Below are 18,437 nucleotides of genomic sequence, written 5' to 3' on the forward strand. Positions count from 1 at the left end.
GGAGGGACGGCGTGTCTTGAGACATTTTCACATTTTAGAACATTTTCAGTGACACGAAATTATCGCAGTGTTATTAAAACGCGCAAAGGTTATATAATATAATTATATTCAAATTTAAATAATATCTTATTGTTACAATTCCGTATTTTTTCTATAGAAAAAAAACTAAACTATAATAAGTTTTCAAAAAGGAATTTATTGTATTTAAAAGTACGCGCCAATTTTTAATTGGTCGAGTGACTTAAGCCGCGTTCATACGTTCTGCGCAAACTCGTCCAGTGTCTCCACGCGCATGTTCATTTCCGCCATTGCTTCCCGCACCTTCTTGAGTTACGGACGTATTTTCATTCTATTTTCTCGAAATCTAAATCAAATTTTATAAACTATAATAGACTAGACTGCAGCCAAATAATCAACAATCCGAAAATAGGTATTTTGGTAAGTCCTTTATTACTTTATTTATGTAAAATCCATAAAATCTAAAGCTGGAAATCTGAACTAAAAATATCGACAAAGTGTTTCAAAATAAGACGTTAAAAGCAATTTAAAGACAAAAATTAACGAAATTTTTACTATTATTGATACCGATTAGTAATTATTTTTGTATAAAATGTATACTTTTGCTCCGTTAGTTTATTTTAACGCGTTTTTGAACAATTTTGCAAATTTTTCATCTTTTATTCCTTGACATAAAAATATCTCCTGATGTATCGATTCAAGTTGCATTAATGTAAAGAATCGAAAGAATCTAAACTTAAATACATAATCGACATTTAATCGTTAATAATATCTAAAACACAAAAGGATTTTTGCTAATTTTTATATTTTATAATTCTTTTGGCGCGATATAAATTTATTAGTTATCATTTCCACCACTAGTGGCGCTGTCGATTTCCGTGATTTAATTGATACTTTTTACTTTTTGCAAATTGCAATTAAATCAATTAAATAAATAAATTCTAAAGAAATTTAGTAATAGAATGATTCATAGAAATATTATTTCAATTTATTACACATTTTAATCACTGTCTGTTCTTTTTTACTGTTATAAAAACATGAAATACTCTTTGCCGTGAGTTTAGACTTTAGACATTTATAAAATGAGAAACATAACCTAAAATTTTTTGTTTTCTGACTTTTCCGAATGGTCGCAGTACACGTGTTTTTCTTCCATGTGTTTTAGAGAAATATTGTTAAAATATTATTTCTTGTTAGAAATAATAAATGTCTTTATTTCCCGGTTGTTTGTGAACAAAACTCTGTGAAAAGTGCGTTTCATTAAGTATTTAATAAGAAACTTAATACTTCTGTGTCTGTGTTTCCTGCAGTGTTTCCAGAATGGAGAAGACAGATGAAATTTCAGGATTTGCGAATCCTGATGATTTTGAGGATGATAATGAGGTGGTTAATACGAAGAAAAAGGTCGGAAAAAAGTCTGGAGGTTTTCAAGGTATGGGCCTCAGTCAATCAGTTTTGAACGGAATTTTAAAACGAGGTTATAAAATTCCAACACCGATTCAACGAAAGGTAAATAGCAAAATTTACTATTTTCAATGTAAATTTTTTTTTGTAAAAATTATTAAAATTTTTCTCGAACATTACAATTTGCTATTAAATATTCTTATTTTTAGAGTGAATTTTATTTTGTTGGAAAAGTTAAAAAAAAATTTTATTTTAAATTATTGAATTCCAATGAAAATTTTATCATATTTTGAAAATAATTGAATTTCTGAGGAAAATTTTATTAAAATAATGGAATTTATCTAAAGTATTTTATTATTTATAAAAATAATTGAATTTTCGAGAAGAATTTATTATATTAATATTATTATTTTCTTTTTAGACAATCCCATTGGCCCTGGAGGGTCGAGACGTTGTGGCGATGGCAAGAACTGGAAGTGGAAAAACAGCCTGCTTTTTGATTCCACTTTTTGAGAAATTGAAAATTCGTCAAGCGAAAAGTGGCGCGCGGGCTTTAATTTTGTCGCCAACTCGAGAATTAGCCCTGCAAACTTTGAGATTTATAAAAGAAATTGGCAAATTTACTGGATTGAAAGCGGCAGTTGTTTTGGGTGGTGACAGTATGGACAATCAATTTTCGGCAATTCATGGCAATCCCGACGTCATTGTCGCTACTCCCGGTCGATTTTTACACATTTGCGTTGAGATGGAGCTAAATCTCAAAAGCATTTCCTACGTTGTTTTCGACGAGGCTGATCGGTGAGTTAACTAAATTTTTAATTTTACTCTAAACCTAGGTACATATTCTGAATTTTCAATTTTAAATTCCCAGTTTCAGAATATTTTGTTTTCCTTTTCTAAAAGTTATTTTAAATTTTCTAATAGATTATTCGAGATGGGTTTTGGAGAACAAATTCACGAAATAGCAAATAGACTGCCTCAGAATCGGCAGACACTTTTGTTTTCTGCAACTCTACCAAAAGTACTGGTTGAATTTGCAAAAGCTGGCTTGGGAGATCCAGTTCTCTTGCGTCTCGATGTCGAGAGCAAACTGCCGGAGGAATTGACACTTTCTTTCGTTACTTGTCGCCCTGAGGAAAAATTAGCCGTTCTTCTTTGTCTTTTGAAAAATGTCATTAAACCGGATTCGCAAACTGTGATTTTTGCCGCTACGATGCATCATGTCGACTACATTCATCAGGTGTTTATTCTATTTCTTTTAAATCCTCGAATCTCTCAAACCTTTATTTACGAAAAAATTTTCGGAAATTTTGTGTTCTTTTTTTTATCTATTTTTATATTTTAATTAATTAATAAGAAATTTAAAGTGTAGAGACACTAAAATGTATTTAAAAAGTTCTTTTATCAGATGAACAGTAAAGTTGTAATAATATGATAATAATGTAAAGATGTATTTAATTATGATTTTTTCTTTCTATTTTCAGATTTTAAACAAAGCGAATATTTCCAACACCTTCATTTATTCGAATCTTGATCCCTCGGCTCGGAAAATTAATGCGGCAAAGTTTCAAACTGGAAAAGTAAAAGTTTTGGTTGTAACAGATGTTGCAGCGAGAGGAATCGACATCCCCCATTTGGATTATGTTATAAACTTTCATTTTCCTGATAAGAGCAAAGTCTTCGTTCACAGGGTTGGTGAGTGAAACAATAGAAACAAAGTATTTAAGCACCAAACTATCTATATTAATAATCCTTGAATTATTATTATAACATAATATTAATTATATTAATTAATTAATATTATAACTATTCTCAAAAATTATTATCAAATTCTTTAAAACGATTCAATTATTTTCAAAAAGTATTCGAAATTCAATTATTTAAATTAGAATTTGCATAAAATTATTTACAAGAAATGAATTATTAAAAAAAAATTGATAAAATTCAACCAAAATTCAATTATTTTCATAAATAATAAAAATCATCAAAGAATTTCAATTATTTTTAATACTATTTTAAATTGATTAATCGAAAAATTTAATTATTTTTTGTTCTTTAGGACGTTGCGCTCGAGCAGGAAGGAGCGGAACTGCTTACAATATAATTTGTCCTGATGAATACTCTTATCTTTTGGATTTGCATCTCTTCCTGGGACGTCCATTTCATATTGTTCCGAATGTAGGAAGTGAAGAAGTTCCCGAAGGAGCTGTGGGGAAAATGCCACAAGCAATGATTGAGGAAGAAATTGCTGAACTTATTAATTGGCACCATGTCACTACGGATCTTGTAAGTAGTAAATAAATCGAAATTTATTAAAAAAGAGACCAAAACTCAATTTTTAGTGAAATTTTGTTAAATTAACTTATTGTGTAATTTGTGAGAAATTTGAATTTTCTTTTTGTTCAGGAAAATATGGAGAACGTTTGCAATAACGCTTATCAACAGTATTTGCGATCCAGGCCTGCCGCTTCCTCCGAAAGTTCGAAACGCGTCAAGAACCTCAATATCATTGAAGCGGGAATTAGTCCTGAATTTTGTGATATAAAGACAAGAGAAGCGGAAAATTCACTATCGGACATTTTATCTCGGATGAAGAATTACAGACCTCCCGGTGTATGTTTTTAACTATTAACAATTTTGACATGTTTTACTTCTCTAGAAAAATAGGGGAATAAAATGTGAAATTTTATCTTCCTCGTTTTAAAGTCTTACTGATATTTGGTATTTTATATCACACACAATGGATGGAAATGTTTTTTTTTTGTTTAGACCGTGTTCGAAATATGCAGCAGGAATACAGCAACTGATTACAAAGTTATGAAAACTAAACGCGCTTTTCATAAGGAAAGTATTCGGGATTTCCATCGAAAAAAAGAAGAGAGGGAAAACGACGCTTTGAAATGTAAGAAAAAACATATTCACACATAAACAATTGTCTTTCGTAAATTATTTTTTAATATAATTTATTTTATTTATAATAAGGTTTGCAATATATTTTTTGTATTTTTGCAGGTGTTGGAAAATCATCGGAAAAATTAACACTCCCATCAAGCAGTGCCGATGAAATAAAAGCCACTTTCAATGAAGTGATTACTCCGAAGAAAAGAAAATTAGACGATCTCTATAAACCTTCGAAAAAGAAACAGAAAGTAACACGGGACGATGAATTTTACATTCCGTACAGTGCTCCCGATAAACACACAGAAGACGGGTAAATTTAATTGATTAATTAGCAATTCAAATATTTCATTAATTAGAAAATGTTAACAAAAATTGAAACAATTGGATACGTTGTCAAATTTTATTAAAATAGAAAATTAAAATAAACCCTTATTAGGAGGATTTTTTTATATTTTTATGTCAATATTTTATTGTCATTAGAAATTAAATTAAAAATTTTAATTTTCAGATTGGCTGTTAATGTGTTCGCGAAGGATGCCGAAAGAATGCAATTAGATTTGACGGCGGACAGTGAAGAATCAAGAAGGTTACAAACACAAATAAAAAAATGGGACCGTAAAAAGAAGAAGATGGTGACGATAAACAATGTAAATTTTAACTAACTTTCACTTACTAATGTTATTTTTAAAATCACTCATAAAACTAAAATCGAAATTCTATTTTGTCCAGAATTCCAAAGTTGGAAAAATACGATCCGAATCTGGAGCTTGGATTCCTGCCTCCTATAAAACAAATCGTTACTCACAATGGAAGGAAAAGAGCAAAGTTGCCTCTTTGAATGACTACAATGACGATGAAGATGAATCGCCTCAAATGCAAAAATGTAAGTTTTTCCATTTTCTAACAATTTTCTAATTCTTTTAATTTAAAAACGAAAATTAAAAATAGAGGAAAATAAGGAAAATCGGACGTGCATAGAAATTGATAGTTCTGTCTCACTTTTATGAATGAGTTTCATTTTTTTCTGTTTATAAAAAAGATTCCATTTGTCAGAAAACATGTAGATTAGCAGTGTCAGAAAACTGAGCAAATGTAGCGAGAAAAAACCGAGCTATGTAGACAGTTTCACTAATTGTCTGAATTTAGTTAACAAGAACACAGTCAGTGGGTATATTTTTATCCTTACACGCCAATAATATGAATTAAGAAGAGCCAAGTGCAATCTGTTTAAAGTTAAACACAGGAAGCGGGTCATTGATCTACTCAGTTGATGTTATACTCTCAGCGAGAATAAACTTTTATTCCACTTGGAATCCTCTATTCTCTAAATTACCAAAAAGATGGAAATTTATCTTAAACTTAATACATCTATTCTTCTAATTTTTATTACTTTTATAAATTTCGACAATAACAGGGATCCCAGTCTCTTTTTCCCCTTTTTTATCCCCTTAAATAAATAAAATTTTCTAGAATACCTAAAATCATAAATTTTCACTCTTTTTCCCCTTATTTTTCAGAAAAAAAGTAAAAATTGTCATTTTTTGTAAGTTGGAAAAATTTTTATTTAGGCTTAAAGAACAAATTTTTAATTTTCATAAACTTGGAACAAATTTTAGTATTTTGAAACTTTATAATCTTTTTATATTATTTCCTAGTGTTGAAACTTGGAGATTTTTTCATAACAAATATAAAATAAGTTTTACTTTTGAGAAAAATCCAAATTGTTTGGAATTTTTGACAAATTGTATTAATTTTAGAATAAATTTTAATAGAATTCATAGTTTGATTTATAATTTGACTAATTTTCAATAAAATTTGCTGCTATTATAAAATTTACTCTAAAAATTTAATGATTTTTAATATTAAATTTTACTATTTTTTAAGGAAATTTGTTTTAACTCCCAAGTTAATTTTAGTAATTTCTTTCTGAAATTTACTTCGTATTTCGTAAAATTATTATTTTCAAAAAATAATATATATATATATATATATATATATATATATCATAAATAATAAAATTTTTACAAGGATTCAATTATTTTCATAAATAATAACATTTGTCGCAGGATTTTAATTATTTTTAAAACATTTTTAATGAAATTCCTCGAAAAATGTAATTATTCTTAAAAATTTTATTAAAATTCGTCCAAAGAATTCAATTATTTAAAAATTTTTCAAGAAACGTGCAATTTCTAATATTAGATGGAAAATTGACTGTGATCCCTGCAATAAGAATTTTAGAGAAAATGATAGAAATTGGGGAATTTTAATAAAAATATTTCCATTCGTATAAAGTGAGTGATTTATTAATTGAAAATGAGATGAATAAATTGTAGAGAGTGAGTGAGTGAATATTATCGGATCGAATATAAGGGACGAATCTCTTCTTGTCCGCATTCTTCTCGATGTAGTCTCTAGATGCACATGTTGAGATGACCTCTAGTAACACGTCTACGTCGTTACTGTTCAGTTACAAAGTACGAACACTATATAATGTGCTCATTCATTCAACCGGGTGGGGTACAACTTGAAGCGCAAATAGTTGACATTCCAGAGAGGCTTTCCCTCCAACAGTCCTATTTGCAAAAATTCCAATCAGAAAACAACTCACGTATCTGAAACTTATTGTTTGACAAAATATTCTCTTATTAACTTCGTGGATTGAATTCCAATCCGATGATGTAATAACTGAATTTGTAAATATTATTAATTAAATATTTTCTTCGTCAATTTCTCAAATTTAAACATTAAATTAAATTCAAGGAAGAGAAATTATTTATTTATTAAATAAAGAAATTATTCTTGATTGTGAAAAATCTGTTTGGCTAGGATTTTAATGTCAATTAAAAATTTTTTCCTTAATGAAAGATTTAGAGGAATATTTATTTTTACCACCAGGGGGAAAAAAAGTAGAAAAACAAGTTTACTTTGTTTTTGCAAAGGGAAATGACATTTTTTTTTTTTAATTTCTAATCTTCTTTTATTGGCGTACAATTTATAAAAGGAGTCAACAACTACTTAGGTAATAAAAAGGCAAAGAGCTGGTAATTCCAAGGATGTAGAGTTGGAAAAAAGATAAGAATGAGAATGAGAAAAGATTCAAAGGAAGTATTTATGGATTTCTTTTTAAAACTCTTTTCTTGCATTTTCTTTTCATTTCATTTCGATAGACAATTTCCAAGTTAATTGAGCCACGGGATTCTTAATTGCTTTGCGGCGCTTTTAATTGATTCCCTTTCAGTGGGAAAATATTTAAATGAAACCCTTTAATTTCAAGTTGAAATACTTGGAATTAAATTCATTTTTTACTTAATGTAGAATATGTTTGGAATTTCTTTACTCTAACTGTTAATTCTTTACTTTACTAATTTGAATTTCATTTTTTATTTCACTGAAATAGAAAAATCTTTCAAAATTAGTAAATTGAAAATAATTATCAATTAAAGTGGTTTTTCCCAACGGAAAATTAATTGAGAGAAGAAAACTGTTTTCAAATTCTATTTTTGGTTTTTTTTCTCTACTTTTATTATGTGGTTGTGAAGTGAATTTCAAAATGTCATTCTGATAATAATGCAATGTCTTGAAAAATTTAATACAATCTTTATTGCAACTATTGAATTCACACGCGATGTTATTGAAAGAATAATGGTCCTTGAAAATATTGACGAATATTGTAACAATTCAAAAATTTGCTCTCCCTCTAATTCGCTTTACAATAAAATGAATTTTTGTAATAAATAAAATATTTTCAGTGAGAAAGAATTTTTTTCTTTGGAAAAATATTTCTATTTCCCCTATTAATATTTGTTTCAGTTTTCAAATATTTGTTTATTTGTACTATTTATTATTTTTAGTATTTAAAATCTTTAATTTAATTTTTAAACTTTTATTTTAAAGTTACGATTTAGAAGTAAAAAAATTAAAAATGCAGTAAAATATTGAGAAAGTTTATAACACTGAAAAGTTCTTATCATAAATGTTGTAAATTATATCATTTATCAGAGATCTCAATTACTTTATAAATATACGGATTGTAAAAATAATTTATAAATCGAGATTTCGTAATAAAATTCTCCTTTCCTTCCGTTTACTCAAAATTCCCCTGATTTCTATTTTTATTAATCTATTTTTTATTAATATTTATTTATTATAAAACATTTTATTGTAAAATAAATTTTCGTTTTTAAATACGTCATTGATTTAAAATTTTAAAAAAGAAATAAAAGATACAATACAAACGAATTTAAAATTGAGAAATTTTTAATTTTTCAATTCAGAGGGTAAAATTAATAACTAATTGAATTTCGCAGTGAAAACCAGAGCGAATACACATTGGGCTCGGCATAATCAGAAAATGAAGGATAAGGTCAAGGTCAGAGGTGAACTGAAGAAACCAGAACAAATTTTGAAGGCTCGCAAACTACTCGAAAGGAAGCAAAATAGAAATGGCAAGAAAAAGGGAAAAGGCAGGAAGAGTGGACAGAAAAAAGGAGGAAGACGATAAATTTGGAAAGGGGTGAGTCAAGTCATTATTCTTTTTGTAGTTTAAATCGACGATTAGTTTTTAAGTTGAAAAATGATTATTTTTGTTTTGTCGTTTGCTTTCAAGATGAATTGTTCTTTTCAATTAATGACAGAAGTTTTTTATTTTAATCTATTACTGTCATTAATCCGTGGGAGGAGAGAGGAAACTGATAACTTTTTTTATCAATTTTGAAAACACGTCATAACATCTCTATCGAATGAGAAATTAACATTTTCTTTTTTAAATTTTTACAAAAATTATTCAGAAAGAAATTTAAAAAAATTGTTCAAATTATTATTTTAAAATATTAATAAAATAAATTTTGAAATATATTATAATAATATTAATAATTATATTATATTGAAATATTATATTAATATTTTAAATGAAATTAAAATTGAAATTACATGCTAATTTTTGCAATTTCGTTTTGAACTGTTTTTTCAAATTACTTAATATTATGTAAATACGAATTGAAAAGTAAAAAGAGTACTCGAAAGCCGCTTTCTCGGGTTGAAAAATAATAATTATTATTTGAAAATGTCACACGCAAACTGAAAATAATCTAGATTAGATTATGAACGCTTTAATTGTCCTCTGACGTAGTTTCCTGATTTCACGAGACTAGGAAAATTTCCTGCAAATTGTGTCATTTATTCATTTAAGAACATTCCACTTTTTCCAATGGAATATCAAGTTTTCTTGAGGGGTATCATCTCGTTGAAAATGTAGTACACCGCGTTAATTAAAAGTGGAAATTAAATGCTAATGAAATTAAAAAATATAATTGAAAATTAAAATTATTTTTATCAATGGCTATAATTCGAAAAAATTAACTAAATAATGAGTAATCGATTTTTTGTCTATTTACAATTTTATTTAACTTCTTTATATTTGTTTCTAGTTTAGATCTTTCACTTTTAGTCCCAAGGAACTTTGAGGGAACATTGCAGAAGGTTTTTTTACATAGTGAAAGATAAACAAATTCATGGTGATCGTGATCGTGATCGTGGATGGCAATTCTTTACTTGACAAAAAATGAACACATTTTTAGTTTCAAAGAATTTGAATTTTCTATTTATAGTTTTTCCCTTTCTTTCGTTGCTAATTTAAAAAATAGTTGAAACAACAATAACTTGTCATTGTTTTATTATCTTTTTCTGCTTGAGACAAGATTTTCATTGAGTTTGAATTTTTTACTTTAATTGAGACTTTCAAATTTCATTTCACTGTATCGAAATTAGTAAATTGAAAATAATTATCAATTAAAGTGGGTTTTCCAACGGAAAATTAATTGAGAAAAGAAAATTGTTTTCAAATTCTATTTTTGTTTTTATTTTTTTACTTTTATCAGAAACATAGTTGTGAAATTCATTTAAAAATCTTGTTGACAATTGTGATAATAATTTATTATTTTTTAAATTTAAATACTAAAAAGTAATAAATGTAATTAATTATTTAATTTATATTAAATTAAGTATAAATAATTAAAATTCTTCTAATTTTAATTATTATTATTAAATTTCATAAGAATTAAATAATTGTATTTATTACTTTTTATTTAAATTTAAAAATTAATAAATTATTATCCGAATGACATTTCAAAAGAATTAATATTAATAGAGAATTAATTAATTGGAATTAATATAATTGAATAATTAGTAATGACAAGATAATTGAAAGGATGACTCGATGAAAAACGAAATCTGTTCCCTCGAATAGATTCTCTTTTTGAATTTTCCGATGAATTGTTATAGGAGTTGGAGAGAAAATGAGAGTTTGATTACGTCAATGGTCTTTCATAAGAGAGGTGCAAAGACTCTAGTGTTATATTTTCAAGAGTGTATCTAGATGTCGATAAAAAGAATAGAATAGAATGAATTGATAGTGTTAAGGGGACAAGGTCTTTCGATATTTTGCACAAAGGATCTTTGATATACTCCAATGTTGCCAGAACGATATATGCTTATATATGATGTAGGTGATATCAATTGACGCATTTAATTAAATGCTTATATATTCTTGTAACCTTTATTCTACGTTTTCAGACGTTTTTTTCGCATTCTTATTCTTTTTTTTTTTTTTTTGTCAAATAGATACTTTTATGACTTCATGTCACGAGATTTTCGTAATGCAAGTTCTTTTTAGTCTTCGTTTGAAAAGAAGGTATATATACGTATATATTTTCAAGTAAAGCAAAGTCGTATTTTTTAGCACAACAGCGAAAGTCTTTCAGAGCAAACACTTTCACGTTATGAATATAAATAATCTCATAAAGGCTTTTGTATTTTTTTTTATAAGTTATTGTTTATTTTAGTCTTTGTGCGTTTTATTTAAATATTGTTCCCATTCAACTCATTTTTAAAATTTTTGAATTCTCTTATACATTCTTTTAGATAGTCTCTCTTCATTCAATATTCTGAGTCTATAAAACTGTCAATTTTTGACAAAACATTTTTTTAATGAATTATTTCTTTTTCAAAATTAAATTTTCAAAAAATTGTTCTTTGTATTCACTTGAAACGATTATTAATTATTATTCAACACTTTTGTGTGTAAGTTATTCTCTCGAATCTTAATTTTATTTCCTGATGAAAACCATAATTGGAGATTTGCAATGAAATTAATCGTGAAAATTAAGCAAATAGTTGTCGTAATTAGTAAAAGTGAAAACTGGTTGAATAATAAATATATATATATATATATATATATATACAGGAAATAGAATTTATTTAGAAAATTTTCATCGAAGGGAAAAATGTCGATTGTGTAAAGTAAATTGATTGAAAAAATACGTTTATGAGCTTTTTGATAGGTAATTATAAATATTCCTTTTTTCTTTTTATTTGGCAATTTTTTTCATCTCGTTTTGTTTACTTGAATTTACATACAGTTTGGAAATTGAACTAGTGCTCTCTATTTCTATTGCGTAGCGGTTGCGTATGACTGCATTATAACGAAACTGCAGGTGTACAGAGTCTATTCTATTTGTATTTGCAAGAATGAGATTGTATCTTGTTTATTATTGAGAAAGTCGAAATTTCACTATTATAATCAAGGGAATCGTTTTGATTTTTTCTAAAACAGTAAAAATTAATATTTTCCTAAATAATAAAATTCTGTTATTTATGAAAAATCGAATTCTTTTAAAGAATGTTAGTAAAATTTTGGAAAATAAAATATTTAATTCTTGGCAAGAGTTTTATTAAAATTTCAGGGAAATAATTGAATTGTTTCGAAGAAATTATTTCAGTTTTTTTTTAAAATAATCGAGTTTCTTTTAATAATTTTTAGTGAAAATTTTGAACGTAATTGAATTTTATGAAAAATTACTTTTATGTTTTTAAAATAATCGTGTTTATTAACAATTGTAATAACTAATTTTATATTATTAACTTTTACTAAAATTAAAAAAATTAAGTCTTATAAATAATTTTATTAGTCTTCGTAAATAATTAAATTCTTTTTGAAGAATTTGCTCAAATTTCTTGAAAGTAGTTCAATTTTTTCGCAAAATTTTATTAAAAATAATTGAAATTCTTTTAAAAAAATTTGTTATTTATAAAAATAATTTAATTCTTGTCAAGAATTAAAATTGAAATAATTGAATTCTTATAGAGAAATGAGATAAAAAATTACTGAAAATAATTGAATTCCGTCGACAAATTTTATAAAAATTTGTAAAAATAGTTTAGAATTATTTCCTAAAATTTTATTAATTAAAATTCTATTGAAAATAATTGAATTTCTGAGAAGTATTTTATTATTTATACAAAAATTTAATTCTTGCGAAGAATTTTACAATTCATAAAAATAATTGAATTGTTTCTATGAATTTTATTAAAGTTTTAGGAAATAATTTATTTTTTTCAAGGAATTTAATTGAAATTGTATTGTAAATTTTTCAATTCTCATAAAGAATTTATAATTAAATTTTATTCCTGTTATTCTTATCTTTACTATTCTTTATTAATTTCGATATTAAACTTACCACATAATTCTATATAACTATCTTTTAATAGAAAATCTTTACTAAATAATCTCTTTGAAAAAAAGAAAAAATGATATCTTTTTGGAAAAACGATATTTCTTTTTTGCATAAAATATTTATGAATATTTGTGAAAATATTGAAAAATATTTCTCTCTCTCTCTCTCTCTCTCTCTCTTCTTTTGTTGAAAGATTATTTATTTAATATAATATGGGGAATAAAAAAAAGGAATCTTGTGCTATTCAGACTGGAAAGTTTAATCTTTTCTTTGTAAAATCATGTAATTTTATATCTAGTGCATAAGGCGTTTGTTGATCGATATATAGAGCTAAGTGAGTGATTCTCGTGCATATAGGATAATATTTAACGACATGAGAGTCCGAAGCCCAATATGTGTTTGTAATTCAGTTGAAGCCCAGTCTTTTTAATCGACGAACTGACATTCACGAATATTCCATAAAATTTAACTTATTTAAATTTTAACTTTAGTTTTTTCATTTTTTTCATTTTATTATTTTATTTGCTTTTTTTCAAAAAATTAAAAAAAATATGTTATTAAATTTTTTATTAAATCACTGCTGGAATTAATAAAAAGAAATAGAAACAAATAAAAAAAAGAATACTACAAAATTGATAAAATATCAATTGGAAATTATTTATAGAAAAAATAGTTTTTTTTTACAAAAAACAAGGAAAAAAATATAAAAAGTAAAAAACATGATTGGAAAAAATTGTCTTGAAAAAGTAGTTATTTACTGTACTTTCCAACACTTTCTTATAACTTTCTAACAAACTGACCAGACGGTCATCTAACGCATCTTTTTATTTATATTTATTTTTTCTTAATATTAATTTCACTTTCATTGATTGTTCAAATAATGAAACGAATTTCTAATTTGTTGTGTGATTAGAAAATTGAGGTTTGAAATTTCTCGGAAAATTTTTTACATATATTCTTTATATACTTTCACTACACTGAAAAAAAAATTTCAAATAAAAAAAAAATTCAAATAACCGATTAATTAACTATTGTCAATTAAATATTTACTTGAATCAAATAACATTTATTAGAGTCAATTAAATGGTATTTGAACCAATAATTTCAGTATTTTAAGCAAATATGAATTAAGAACCATTTAATTGACTCCAATAAATATTATTTGATTTAATTAAATGTTTAATTGATAATAGTCAATTAATCGGTTATTTGAATCAAATAATTTTTTTTCAGTGTACGAGTCAAAATATTGTAATAAAGATCCAAATTTAAAGAATTGAAATATAAAACAATAAATATAATAGCAATATAAATGAATAAATAAAAATTCATAATTTATATTTCGATTTCAATTATCCGACGTCTTGTCATAATTGTCAATATTTGAATAAAATGATAATAAAAAACTCGAAAGTTATTTTTGAGAGAGAGAGAGAAAATAGAGTCCAATAAAGATGTGTAACTCGATCGCAAATGATTTTCAGGTCAAATAACTACCTTCTTCACTAACTTTCATTAATCTTGATTGTTGAGTAAATCGAGTTTGATAAGAGCACGAGCTTAATCTAAGATAGTTATTCCGGAAGGATCAATTTTCTGGAATCTAGTCTTGTTAAGAGAATGGGATTATAAAAAGGTACTTTTAAAAAAAAAATTTTTTTTGTTTCAACTTTAAACAAAAAATGGGATTTTATCATAAAATATTTCTATATGGTGTTAAAAAAGTGTCGCATATTATAAAGAATTCATTAAATTCCGAACAAAAAGTTTTTACGTTTTTTTAAATGGTTTTGAATTGTCGAAACTATATTTAGATTTAATATGTTAAAATCGTCTATATGGAAAAAAATGAAAAAAGTGGGGGTTCTTTGTCTTTTTTCCGATTCAAGGTTTTCTGCTTCAATTTAAAATTCAAATAACTTCCCAAATACGAAACCGTTTTAAAAAAATCATACGGGACCATTTTATTTTAAATTTAGAGAAAAATCAATGTCAACGAATATAAAATAATGTATATAATGCGATGATAATAATAACAATAATAATAATAATAATAATAATAATAATAATTTTATTATATAGAAACTCTTTTGCCATAAAATATTTTACTATTAAAAAATACTCTTAAAAATATCTATTTTACAAGATTTTGATTATTTCAATTGTTAATTTTAAATTTTTATTTGAAATTAAAATACTTTTAAATTAAATTTTAAGTTTAATTTTAAATAGCTAATTGAATTCTTAAAAAACTTATTCAAAATTATTAAAAATAAATAATTTAGAAAAGAATTCTAGTTAAAAATTCTAGAAAATAATTGAATTTTGAAAGAATTAGAGTTGTAATTTTTAAAAATAATTAAATTTTAAAATTAAGTTCCAAATTATAATTTCTGATGAATGCATTTTAAATAAAATTACAAATAATATAATAATTTGAATAAAATTAACAAAATTGTTTCAAAATCGTGTTTTTTGTGAAGAAAAGTAAACAGGAAATAACTGAATTTTACGAAAAAAAAAAATTGAAGTTATTGAGATAGGGGAAAATTTTTTTTTAAAAATTGCTAGAAATTAGGAAAAAGTCAGGGAAATAGAAAATCAAATTTTTATCATAGCCTTGAATAAAATAAACGACTTTTTCGACAAAATCGACAAAAACGACTGTTTTTTGCCTTGAAGTCGATTCGAGTACTATAATTTGTAATCAAATAAAATTAACTGAAATTAAATAAGGAAATAATTGTTTTAATTTGTTAAAGTGGAAACTGGTTAAATAATTAAAAAATGAAGATTTTTTTCCAATAATTATATTAGTAGTTAGAATTTTTTTTGTAATTATTATTATATAACTTCTTTAATTGAGCGATTTCAATAATTTTTTTTTATTTATTTTTAATTATTCTTTTCAATAAATTTATGCACAGCAGAGAAAAATTTTATTTAAACAAATTATAATTTATTTGAGTTAAATAAAAATATATTCGTCTCAGAGTTCTTAAATTGTGTATTTACTTTAAATATTATTCGAAACGATTAAAATTTATTTGAACAAAGTAAAATTTATACAAAACAAATAAAATTTATTTCAATAAAGTAAAATTTGTTTCAACCAAGTAAAATTCATTTGAACCAAGTAAAATTTATTTAAACCAAGGAAAATTCATTTAAACTTAATAAAATGTAAACAAAACGAAAAAATTTATTTGTATTAAGTAAAATTTGTTTGAACCAAGTAAAATTCATTTGAACCAAATAAAATTTATGTAAACCAAGTAAAATTTATTTGCACCAAGTAAAATTCATTTAAACCAAAGAAAAATTACCCGAAACAAATAAAAAGTTTAGTAATAGGCTCTGACTCGAATATTTTTTTTTTTGAATGTGAATTTAATTGAATTGAAAATTATAAATTTCAATAGGTATATTTATGAAATATTTATTTCAATAAATAAATAAATCAAAGTTTACATTTTTTATCTGAATTTTGAAGTACGTAACTCATTTAATTTAATTTAACTTATTTAATTTTTTTTAAGGTGTTATAGCTAAAAAAAGTAAACAATGTCTTAATGAAATTAGGATTAAAATCTATTAATCAAAGAGATATACAATTCTTAGAGATCTAATCTTGACGATCAAAAGTCAGTATAATTACTATTCCTGTTGAAGATTCCTTGAGATTTCTCTCTTTTTCTCTTTTTTTCTCTTTTTTTCTCTCTCAATGCCTTTACCTGTGCCAAGACACGTCTATATATGAGCATTTTTTCCTACAGAGTATTTGTAAAATACGTAGAGATATACAACAGTCTTAATGCACACAGGTGTCGGTACCAAGCAGTGCGAAGTACGTAGAATGTACGTAACAAATAACAAGCCTTACAACGGCCTTGAATATGCAAAACTATGTTAAAAAAAGAGAAGAAAAAGGAACTAAAGTACAGCATCTTTTATAGAAATTTCCAAATTCGTTACGAAATATATCATTGATTTAATTTTAAAAACATCAATATAAAAGGAAAATTTATTTGGATTTATACAAAAAATGTATTCAAGCTTGAAAAATTAATTATAGGAATAAATAATTAATTATTCACTATATTTTCTATAAAATAGGAAGTTGTTAACAATTCCACGATTTATTGATATTTATTTTCAAAACTTATTCAGGATATATTGCGAGAGTAATAAATTCGAAGATTATTAAAATTTTCTGTAAATATTATTATACTGTTACTGGTTTTTGTATTATAACATAATATATAACTTATAATATGATGGTTATAGTTATAATGAGATTATAAGCTAAAGAATTTTTTTTTCCCAACTATTTTGCATTTATTCAAGATCGATAATGTCTATAGTTTTGTAGACGCAGTTCAACGCAACTTCTTTCGTCTAAATTTCTTGTAAACTTGACCTTTAATTGATATTGTTGACTTTTCATTTTCTTAAATAATTTATGGTATAGCTGAATTGTTATTTAAATTTTTATTCTTTCTTATTAAAAGTGATCGGAATTTATTCTATGTATAACGAGAGGTAAACTGAATAGTGAATAATTTTTCGATTAGGAGAATTTATTGTCTAAATAAGTTTCAATTATTTTTCATTAGTTGTTTTCGTTGGCATATTATAATTTTTAATGGGAAATAATTTTTATGACATAAATAAAAATACTAAATCGGAGTTTTTCTGCAAATATTAAATTCTTTAAAACGATCTTATTATTTTCAAAAAATATTCGAAATTCAATTATTATTTTCAATATCTATTAGTATTTTCATAATATTTCGCAAAAGAATTCAATTATTTAAAAAAAATTGATAAAATTCATCAAAAATTCAATTATTTTCATAAATAACAAAATTATTCCCGAAAATTCAATTATTTTGAGGCATTTTAATAAAATTATTTGCAAAATTCAATAATTTAACATTTTTATACAATTTTCCACAATAATTTAATTACTTTCAGTAATAAAATTTCCAAACAGAATTCAATTATTTCGATAAATAAACAAATTATTTCTGTAAACATCTTCGTAACAATTCAATTCTTTTCATGAATAATAAAAATTCCTCAGGAATTCAATTATTTAAATTAGAATTTGTATAAAATTAGTCGAAAGAAATAAATTATTTAAAAAATTTTCTAAAATTCTTCGCAGGAATTAAATTATTTTTATAAATATTTAAATTCTTTCATGAATAATAAAATTCGTTGCAGGAATTGAATTTATTATCAGGTTAAAAAAAAATAAATATTTTTGATGAAAATTAGGAAAAAGTGAGGAAAATCAAAATATAGAATGAAATTTTTGTCAGTTTTGTGAAGTGTCGAAAACGAGTTTTTTTGGTCGTCAAGTTTAATTTTTGACTCGATTTTTGAAAAAATTTTCTTTTCTTTTCGTGTAAGAATTGTTAATTCTATTAAGAAACAATAATTTTTATTTGAATACATCACAAAGTAAATTGAAGTAAAAGTAGTGATGAATTTTTAAAAATTAATTCTGATGTGATGGATATAGTTAATTAATTGACAGTATTGAAATGCATTAAATTAAAGAAGCAAGCTACAACACCCCTGTATTCATGTGTC

The 18,437-nt window shown here is 24.7% G+C and overlaps 1 protein-coding gene across 1 annotated transcript in view; it reads left to right on the top strand.

Annotated features, from left to right (window-relative positions):
* The first annotated feature begins 1,126 nt into the window (after positions 1 to 1,126).
* The window catches only part of LOC122504256 (ATP-dependent RNA helicase DDX54), a 38,197-nt gene continuing 20,886 nt past the window's right edge, over positions 1,127 to 18,437 (top strand). The window contains exons 1-11 of the mRNA XM_043615270.1: positions 1,127 to 1,527; positions 1,844 to 2,220; positions 2,347 to 2,662; positions 2,907 to 3,117; positions 3,482 to 3,708; positions 3,829 to 4,035; positions 4,192 to 4,324; positions 4,435 to 4,633; positions 4,832 to 4,970; positions 5,053 to 5,206; positions 8,634 to 8,839. Of these exons, the coding sequence (XP_043471205.1) occupies positions 1,339 to 1,527; positions 1,844 to 2,220; positions 2,347 to 2,662; positions 2,907 to 3,117; positions 3,482 to 3,708; positions 3,829 to 4,035; positions 4,192 to 4,324; positions 4,435 to 4,633; positions 4,832 to 4,970; positions 5,053 to 5,206; positions 8,634 to 8,827 (2,346 nt within the window). The 5' untranslated portion in view covers positions 1,127 to 1,338 and the 3' untranslated portion in view covers positions 8,828 to 8,839. The remainder of the gene's footprint in view (positions 1,528 to 1,843; positions 2,221 to 2,346; positions 2,663 to 2,906; positions 3,118 to 3,481; positions 3,709 to 3,828; positions 4,036 to 4,191; positions 4,325 to 4,434; positions 4,634 to 4,831; positions 4,971 to 5,052; positions 5,207 to 8,633; positions 8,840 to 18,437) is intronic.

This window comes from Leptopilina heterotoma, unplaced genomic scaffold, assembly GCF_015476425.1.
Source record: "Leptopilina heterotoma isolate Lh14 unplaced genomic scaffold, ASM1547642v1 Lhet_286, whole genome shotgun sequence".
In the NCBI taxonomy this organism is placed as follows: domain Eukaryota; kingdom Metazoa; phylum Arthropoda; class Insecta; order Hymenoptera; family Figitidae; genus Leptopilina; species Leptopilina heterotoma.